The 10,078-nt window shown below is 43.2% G+C and overlaps 1 protein-coding gene across 6 annotated transcripts in view; it reads left to right on the top strand.

The window, feature by feature from the left end:
* Nucleotides 1-225: 225 nt before the first annotated feature.
* MRPL1 (mitochondrial ribosomal protein L1) overlaps nucleotides 226-10,078 on the top strand; it is a 69,530-nt gene continuing 59,677 nt past the window's right edge. For 2 of the 6 annotated variants that reach the window (XM_080650196.1, XM_080650197.1), the window contains exons 1-2: nucleotides 226-470; nucleotides 1,678-1,789. In XM_080650196.1, coding sequence (XP_080506322.1) covers nucleotides 431-470; nucleotides 1,678-1,789 — 152 coding nt within the window. In that variant the 5' untranslated portion in view covers nucleotides 226-430. Of the gene's footprint in view, nucleotides 793-1,677; nucleotides 1,790-10,078 lie in introns of all 6 variants that reach the window. The other 4 variants (XM_080650195.1, XM_080650199.1, XM_080650198.1 and 1 more) reach the window with 4 other exon arrangements.

The following is a 10,078-nucleotide window of genomic DNA, read 5'->3' as shown; positions in this document are numbered from 1 at the left end:
CAAGACTGGCAATGTGGCGGTGGAAGCTGGTGAGATTCTTCTGATTTCCTATTTTTCATACTTTCCTGGGTACTCTCACAATCTATTAAAACGACCGTCCCGAGTACACTTGCAGAATCAAAAATTAAAATGGTAAGGACATCGCCAGCAGGACCGTGTTCTGCAGGAAGAGCAGATTTCCTTGAAAACGTTTACGTTCTCCTACCGGAACCTTGAAACGTGGAGTCCCGGGCAGCACGGAGGGCTGAGGGGAACACCGCCACGGGGCACGCGGTCCAGCGCCCTTCCCACTCGGCACCAAAGCCAATTCGGTTCCTGCCCCTTTCTTGCTCCTTCTAATCTCTTCCCCCTCCGCCAATTCCGGAAGGGAACCCTTTCAAAATTTCTTCCACGTGGAAGCGTAGGACCAATTTCATCAGCACAATCCGGAATGGTCAACATGGCGGCGGCCGTCAGAGGCCTCAGTAGAGGTAAAGCCAGGCGTTGTGTGGACTTGGGGGAAAAGTCCTGTGGCGCGGAGTCTCCTGTTGTACAGAGTGCAAGCCAGACTCCTACGCACGGGTCTGCACTGGGGGCTGGAAAAGCCTCCTGCTCTTTTGGGCTCAAAGTTCTCCTGACGGTCATTACTATGGAAAAGCGACCTTCTCACTGGTCTCACTCCCTTTGGAGCCGTCCACCGTGGGAATGGAATGGGAGGGGGATGTACATCGACACCCCTCCGGCCGCTCGTACGACCGAGGCTGTTTCCGATACCGGTGGGGTGCAGGGAGAGAAAGGAGTTGGCTACGCGAAGTGAGTTCTGATAAGGAAAAGGTTCTGTATATGTACGTGTGGGGCTCACAACTGTAAACTTGAACGTTTACAAAATGCTTGTTGGTGCGTTCAGGGTACTACATGGGTGCAGGTGATTTCAGTTCTTAAACTTCCGAAGACATTGTCTAATTTGGGTCAGCAGTTGTCATTTGATGGCTAATTCAGGCATACTTCTTGGTAGCAACTCTTCCTCAGCATTTCAGAAGGTCCAGTTAAGGGCTGGGGTGACAGCCCTTTTTTGGTACATTGCTTTTTAATTTTTGTTTTGTGTTGTGTTTTTGAAGCACAGTGATGTGTATTGTTATTTAATTAAGATAGATCTTTTGGTGGAAGCATCATCTAGCATCACCCCCATTTTACGTATGTCAAATATCCATATGTGCACGAATCTGTTGTTGGGCTGTTTATTGTTTTATTACTTTGTCTTTCTATACCTGTGCCAATACCACAGTCTTAATTACCATAGCTTTATATCAATTCTTGATCTCTGGTGAGGCAATTCCTTCACTTTTTTCGTATCTTTCAGAAGTACTTACAGCAACTCTGTGAATGTAATATCTATTCTTAAAAATGAGTAAAATTTAAATTATTTTATATATTCAGGACAGACATACATATTCTGTAACATACTTTGAGCCTGAACTGGATTAAGTTAAAAATAAGTGAAGACAAAATTGTTCAATTAGTTGTGTTTACTTGGCTTTAGTTTTAAGAAGTGGAGTGTCCATTATTACACTTTTTAAAGAATGGTTAAGAATAACAAAATATTGAATGTTTTTGTTTTGGAAAACGCTGGTTAAGAATATAAAAATTGTGAATGTAATTATTATTTAATATTAATATTTTACATGTTTTTCTTTCAAGTCGTGATACAGCAAAGGCATAATCTTTCCAAGATGGCTTATCAGACACCTCTTTATCTTTGTTCTGCATGTGTTCATGTGCCTAATAGACATTTTGCTGCTGCTGCTAGGAAGTAAGTATTTTTTTTTTAGTTATTTCATTTGCTATCATCCTAAATTTTGTTTAAAAAAATTATGCTCAGTTCCATAAACAGATACAGGGACGTATAGTTGTAAAAGCCTATCATCTCTGCTTTTTTTGACTTTGTAGTCCTGAATAAAATATATAACTTAAAACAATACTTAATATTTATTGAATACTGACATTCAATTATGAGTTTAATCCCTACAGCAACCTTATGTGGAAGCTGTTGTTATTATATTCTCTTTTAGAAACAAAAAGCAAGGCACCGATAGATTATGGAACTTGTGCAACATCACAGAGCTAGTAAGTGTTGAGGCTAGAATTTTGTGACATAATACGTATTTACTGGTACATTGGTCTCTGCCCAGTTCCTGACACAGAGCTTCTAAAACCCTTGTAAATCTCCTGAGTTATAGGGATGCTAGGAGCATCTTTTGTTCTTATATCGGCTCTTTGACCCATTTCCTGATACGGAGTTTCTAAAACCCTCGTAATTTCCTGGGTGATAGGAGCACCTTTTTACTAACAAAGCAACTCTTGGTGGGCACCTGGATTGGGGCTGGTCACCAGAAAGACCAAAACATGGTTAGAAGCTTAGAACTTTCAGCCCCACTCTCCATCCTCCAGGGAGGGGAGAAGGCCTAGAAATTGAATTCATAATTGAGCATGCCTACATGATGAAGCATCCATTAAAATCTCTGAACTGTGGGGTTCAGAGAGGTTCTGGGTTGGTGCACACAATTTATGTGTCAGAGGGTAGTGCTCCCAACCCAATGGAAACAGACCCTTCTGGATCTTGTCCTATATACCGACTTATCTAGCTGTTCATCTGTATCCTTTATCATATTCTTTATCCTATCTAATAAAGAGGGAATATGCTAATTGACCATCACTCCGTCACAAAGATGGCTGCACCCACAGCTGAGGCCAAGTTTCCATAAGGAGCCTTAACAAGCAATCAGCAGGAACCTGAGGCTACGCCCTCCCCCACCTGGCAGGGCTTGACAGGGGACCTCAGGCCGTGCCCCCCCACTCCCCGCCACCCCTCCCCTCCCTCCCGGCAGGGCTTTACAGGGGACCTCAAGGTGCGCTTCCCATCCTGGTGCTGGGCTAGGGGACCTGAGGCTGCTCCCCCACCCCAGCGCCAGGCCAGGGGACCTCAGGCCGAGCCCCCCACCCCAGCACTGGGCCAGGGGACCTGAGGCTGTGTCCCCCTGCCTGGCTAAGCTTGACGGGACCTCAGGCCGTGCCCCCCACCCAGCAGGGCTTGACGGGGGACCTCAAGGTGCACCCCCAGTGCTGGGTCGGGGGAACTCAGGCTGCGCCCCCTGCCAGTGGGGCTTGGCTGTGCCCTCCTCCTGGTGCTGGGCCAAGGGACCTGAGGCTGTGACCCCCTGCCTGGCAGGGCTTGACGAGGCACCTCAGGCCATGCCCCCGACTCAGCAGGGCTTGACAGGAGATCTCAGGCCGTGTCTTCCACCTGGTGGGGCTTGACGGAGGACCTCAAGGCATGCCCCCTGCCCCAGTCTGGGTGGGGGGCCTCAGGCCACGCCCCCCATCCTGGCCCTGGGCCAGGGGACCTGAGGCTACACCCCCTGCCTGGCAGGGCTTGACAAGGGTGGGACTGGCCCGGTCTGGATCTAGCCCAATGCGGGGGGGGTGGGGGGGTGGGGGGGTGTGGGGGGGCGGGGGGCGGGGCCCGGCCGGGTCTGGGTCTCATGTGATTTTGAGGTGCATGTGGGTGGGTGGGGACTTGACTCTGGGTCCCGTGGTGTGCCCCAGACTCTGACAGGAGGAAGGTTTTCTTTCTTTTTTTTTTTTTAAATATATTTTATTGATTTTTTACAGAGAGGAAGGGAGAGGGATAGAGAGTTAGAAACATCAATGAGAGAGAAACATTGATCATCTGCCTCCTGCACACCCCCTACTGGGGATGTGCTCACAACCAAGGTACATGCCCTTGACTGGAATCAAACCCAGGACCCTTTAGTCCGCAGGCCGACGCTCTATCCACTGAGCCAAACCGGTCAGGGCAAGGAAGGTTTTCATATACATTTTACTAATTTTCTTTCATCTCTGACACTTCTATTATAGAAAAAGGGAAAATAGCAATATAAATTATTTCCTCTAATTAATCCCCCTTTAATGTGCATGAATTTGGTGGGCCAGGTCACTGATGATTTGATATTTATATATATTGTGAAATGTTCACCACAATAAGGCTAGTTAACATCTATTATCATAGAGTTACAATGTTTTTTCTTGTAATGAGAACTTTTAAGATTTTTCTCCGCAATTTTCAAGAATACAGTACAGTATTATTTACTACAGTCACCATGCTGTATATTACATTCCCATTATTTATTGTAAGGTTTGTACCTTTTGACCATTTTGCCTACCCCTCACCTTCTGCCTCTGACAACCACTAATCTATTCTCTTTTTTTCCCCCTTATTTCACATATGAGATCATATAGTATTTGTCTTTCTCTGACTTATTTCATTTAGCATAATATCTTCAAGATCCATCCATGTTGCGAATGACAAGATTTTGTGTCTTAATAATATTCCATAGTTATGAGTACATGAAACACAGAGTTTATTGTCTTATTTTCCATATGAGCAACTGTAAACCAACTTTTGCCCTACCCTGTATATACCACATTTTCTTTGTCCATCCATCCATCAATTGATACTTAGGTTGCTTCCATGTTTTGGCTATTGGAAATAATGCTGCAGTGGACATGGGTATATTTCATTGTGTGACTTTACCATAATTTAACCATTTTCCTATTGCTCTACATTTATTGTTTCAATCTTTTGCTATTATAAATGATCCTGCAATGACTAGTCATGTACATAGATCTTGTCAAATATTATGAATATGTTTGTAGTGTAAATTCTGAGAAATAGAATTGTTGAGTAAAAAGATGTGTCCTGGCGTTGAACGTTGACATATGAACCAGGGTCACGGTTCGATTCCCAGTCAGGGCACATGCCCTGGTTGTGTGCAGGAGGCAGCTGATCAGTGATTCTCATCATTGATGTTCTATCTCTCTCCCTCTCCCTTCCTCTCTGAAATCAATAAAATATAAAAAACGAACAATTTTAATTAAGAACAAAAAAACTCTTCTCTTTGGTATACAAAAAAGGTGTGTGCATTTATAATTTTGATAGGTAATAGCAATTTGCCTTTATAGAGATCTTGTCACTTTATGTCCTTACCAGCAAGTATTATTAGAATGCCTATTTTCCCATATACAATGTGTAGTCAAAATTTTTATTGTTGCCAATTTGATAGGTAATAAATGGTTTCATCATGGTTTTAATTTATATTTCTTTTATTATTGAGGTTGTATATCTTTCATATGTTTAAGAACAATTTTTTTTACTGTGAATTTTCTGCTCATGTTCTATTCTCATTTTTTTGCTTGTTGATTAACAGAAGCTCTCTGTATATTATAAATTATCAAATATCTGCATGATAACTTTAAACATGTTTTAACTGTTATGGTAGAGGAATGGATCAAGTGCTATGGGATCACAGATGAAAGGTCAGTTATTTCTACCTGGAGGAAAGTAGTGCAAGAAGTATTGGTATTTGAGCTGGGTCTTGAAAGATAGAGTTTTGCAGGGGAATTTGAGAATGGTGTTTCAGTGGTATAGAGGCATGAAAGTAAATGATATGGATGTAATACAGTCTGATATGACTTGAATATAGGATAAAGAGAGAGATGGTGGGAGGTGGGGGTGGGCTGGAGGGGGTCGATGGGGGGGGGATGGAGACATATGTAACACTTCCAGTAATAAAGATTAAAAAAAAAAAGAGGTGGTGGAAATGTAACTAGAAAGGAGGCTTTCTTTGAGTGTGAATAGTACCTGGATTATCTTTTCTTTATTACTTCCAGTAATAAAGATTAAAAAAAAAAAGAGGTGGTGGAAATGTAACTAGAAAGGAGGCTTTCTTTGAGTGTGAATAGTACCTGGATTATCTTTTCAGTGTATTCTGTTCGAGAACTATTAGTGGTGCCAGTTTACATGCCTACCCAGCAGTGAGTGAGAGTGTCCAGTTTTCCATATTCCTAACAACCCTGGATATCATCAATCTTTGTGTTTCTTCAGTGTATTTCTAATTTATATATTTTGCCCATGTTTCCATTGGGTTGTTCATTTTTCTGCTTTCTTAAAGTATTTGTTTATTAGAGATAGCAATTATTTTGAGAATATTTTATGTTTAAATGTGTTTTTTTTGTCCTACAGAAATTTTTCATTTTATATTTTCTGTAAATTTGTATTCTAGTACAACTTTTAAAACAATTTCACTAACCTAAAAAACATAGTATAAGAAGTTTGCACACTTAAAAAAATGAAAAATTATTACCAATATTTTTATGCCTGACAATGAGTTATTCAGTAGCTTGAAGAGGATCATAGTATTCATAATTCTAGTTGTGGTTTTAATTTTTAAATTAAATATACTGACTTTATAATATACTAAAAATAGTTTTTTCACGGCTTTTTTTTTTTTTTTTTAAATCAGGATCTGAGACAGAGGGGCTTGCTTTTTTCCTCTTATCTCTTATCATTCTGAATCTCCCCGCTCCTCCATGCATATAAACCATGGTTTGCCAGTGGCAGATTCTGGTAAAAAAAGGCCACTGTATCATCTCTGACTCTGGTTCTTTTCCTCTCCTGAGGTTATTTTTCTTCAAGTATTTCAAAAATTTTTGTGGACTGCCAGACATTTTGTGTAGAACGGTCGAGACTGAAATACGTGGTATTTATGCCTGGAAATGTGCATGCTCCTCTGTCATAGCCTTGAATCAATCCAGTCAGTTGATCTAGGTTTTGGTTTTATTGTTGCTATGGTTACCATTGGCTTCATATTTCTGCACTGTCACTTTGTGCTTTGAGTGGGGGCTGGGCTGTGGAAGGTTTCTCTTCAGTGTTCTAGGTCCTGCTTGCAGTTTTTGGGGGAGAGTGGGGAGAGTGGGGAGTACAGTGCAGAGGTTGAGGGGGTTCGGGGTGGGGGGTGTTTCTCCATACTCTTGCCTCTCCCCCAGTAGTAGACTGCTGTTGCTTATTGCTCAGTGCTTGTTAGGCTGGGGATAGGTATGTGAGGGAGTCTCTGTTTTTTCAAATACAGCATTTATCTTAAGTAGGCACAGTGTGGCTAGACCTTGGGGATGGGTCTTCTTAATATTTTTGTTCCTTGTGCCCATGATATGTATCTGCCACAGACCTTGTGTGAGAATGTCCGGGACCTTTCCCATCTTTATTGGTAGAGGATACTGCTTGCAGGACTGTTTCCTTCCCTACCCTCAAGGGTAGAAGTTTTAGTACTTTTTTCTTCTTTCTTTTTCCTGCACAGAATGGATGTTTACCTATGCCCTAGGGCAGTGGTCGGCAAACTCATTAGTCAACAGAGCCAAATATCAACAGTACAACGATTGAAATTTCTTTTGAGAGCCAATTTTTTTTAAATTTAATAAATCGTTATTGTTCAGATTATTACAATTGTTTCTCCTTTTTCCCCCCATAGCTCCCCTCCACCCGGTTCCCACCCCACCCTCTGCCCTTACCTCCCTCCCACTGTCCTCATCCATAGGTGTACGATTTTTTTTTTAATATATTTTATTGATATTTTACAGAGAGGAAGGGAGAGGGATAGAGAGCTAGAAACATCGATGAGAGAGAAACATCGATCAGCTGCCTCCTGCACACCTCCCACTGGGGATTTGCCTGCAACCAAGGTACATGCCCTTGACCGGAATCGAACCCGGGACCCTCCAGTCCGCAGGCCGACGCTCTATCCACTGAGCCAAACCGGTTTCGGCATAGGTGTACGATTTTTGTCCAGTCTCTTCCCGTAGCCCCCACACCCTTTTCCCCTGAGAATTATCAGTCCACTCCCATTCTATGCCCCTGATTCTATTATATTCACCAGTGTATTCTGTTCCTCAGATTTTTAATTCACTTGATTTTTAGATTCACTTGTTGATAGATATGTATTTGTTGTTCATAATTTTTATCTTTACCTTTTTCTTCTTCTTCCTCTTCTTAAAGAATACCTTTCAGCATTTCATATAATACTGGTTTGGTGGTGATGAACTCCTTTAGCTTTTTCTTATCTGTGAAGCTCTTTATTTGACCTTCAATTCTGAATGATAGCTTTGCTGGGTTGAGTAATCTTGGTTGTAGGTTCTTGCTATTCATCACTTTGAAAATTTCTTGCCACTCCCGTCTGGCCTGCATAGTTTCTGTTGAGAAATCAGCTGACTATCGTATGGGTGCTCCCTTGTAGGTAATTAACTGTTTTTCTCTTGCTGCTTTTAATATTCTCTCTTTGTCTTTTGCCCTTGGCATTTTAATTATGATGTGTCTTGGTGTGGTCCTCTTTGGATTCCTTTTGTTTGGGGTTCTGTGCGCTTCCTGGACTTGTAAGTCTATTTCTTTCAACAGGTGGGGAAAGTTTTCAGTCATTATTTCTACAAATAGGTTTTCAATATCTTGCTCTCTCTCTTCTTCTGGCACCCCCATAATTCTGATGTTGGTACGCTTGAAGTTGTCTCAGAGGCTTCTTACACTATCTTCAAATTTTTGGATTTTTTTTTCTTTTTGCTTTCCCGGTTGGGTGTTTTTTGCTTCTTTGTATTTCAAATCTTTGACTTGATTCTTGCGTTCCTGTAGTCTGCTCTTGGGTCTCTGTATAATATTTTTTATTTCAGTCAGTGTATGTTTAATTTCTAGTTGGTCCTTTTTCATATCCTCAAGGGTCTCATTGAATTTATTGGCCTTTTCTAGGAAATTCTTGAAAAACCTTATAACCGTGGTTTTGAACTCTATATCCAGTCGTTTTTCTCCATTTCTTTCATTTGTGATCTGTTTCTTTGTCTCCGCATTTTCGCTGCTTCCCTGAGTTGGTAGGGTGGCTTTGTGTGCTAGGTGTCCTATATGGCCCAGTGGGTCGGCCTCCCAGTTACCTGAGGTGGACACTCTTGATGCACCCCTTTGTGGACTGTGTGTACAGCCTTGTTGTAGTTAAGTCTTGATTGCTGTTGGTATCACTGGGAAGAATTGACCTCCAGGCCAATTGGCTGTGAGGACCCGCTGTGTCTATAATGGGAGAACTGCTGTGCTGGAGACACGCTTAGGGGGCAGGACTTGCTTCAGTGGGGCTTTGGTGCTCACTGAGTCTGCCTCTTGAATGTGTCACTTATGGATGTGAGGAGTTGAAATCTGGTGTCTCACACTGACCACTAGATACACTGGCTTCTGGATCTCCAGTGGGGTGCAGGTCAGCTACTGTCTGAGGCCACCCAGCAGGAGGTACAGCGAGAACTACAGTTTTCTCCTCTTTGCTTGGGGTTTGGAGGTTTTGGAGATGTCTGACCAGAGCTGCAGTTTGTTTGGTTAAGCTGTGATAGGGCAGACCATTTATATGCAGAAGCCGCTGCGTGGAGCTTGGGTGGGTTTGTAGATTGTGGGGGGCGGGGTCTCAGGGAGTCACTAGGGTAGGGCGTGGCAAACAGCAATGGCTGCCAGTCAGCCGTCTCTGCGTTTCCGCCTTTCCAAGTCCCCTCGTCCCATGCCCTTGCGCAGTAAACAATGGTTGCTGGGTGTACCTCTGCAAGAAAGTCACCCTCACTTTCCGACCCGATGGCAGACAGTTCAGCTTCTCCCGGTAGGAGTTTGGGTCCCCAGTGTCTCCCCAGAAACTGGAGTTCAGAGTAATCGGGAGCTTGTCTCCCTTCGAGTTGAAAGAAGCAGCGCACCCAGACACCCGCCACCAGCCTGATTCGCGTGCCTCCGTACCTCAGCTTTTCAGCGCTTGTGCACGTCTCAATGCTCTTTTCTCTTTCCTTCTAGTTGTAGAACTTCCACTCAGCCAGCTTTCCCGTGGTTCTGGGTGATAGACGTTTTGTCTTTTAGTTGTAGTTTTGAAATTGTTGTGCGAGGCAGCAGTTTAGGTGTTTACCTATGCCGCCATCTTGGTTTCTCGTCCAAGAGCCAAATTTTTTTAAACTTAAACTTCTAACGCCACTTCTTCAAAATAGACTCGCCCAGGCCATGGTATTTTGTGGAAGAGCCACACTCAAGGGGCCAAAGAGCCGCATGTGGCTTGCGAGCCGCAGTTTGCCAACCATGGCCCTAGGGTTTCAGGGTTACATGCTTTTCTGGTATCAGTGGCTGATCTCCTCCTTGTCTGCGCCCTCAAGGGAGGATTTCTAGTCTCTTGGCCTGCTCTAGTTATTTCCTAAGAGTATCAGTGGAGGTCTG

Source organism: Plecotus auritus (assembly GCF_963455305.1).
Source record: "Plecotus auritus genome assembly, chromosome: 1".
NCBI classification, from domain to species: Eukaryota; Metazoa; Chordata; class Mammalia; order Chiroptera; family Vespertilionidae; genus Plecotus; species Plecotus auritus.
This window is presented reverse-complemented; position numbering and strand designations above follow the sequence as displayed.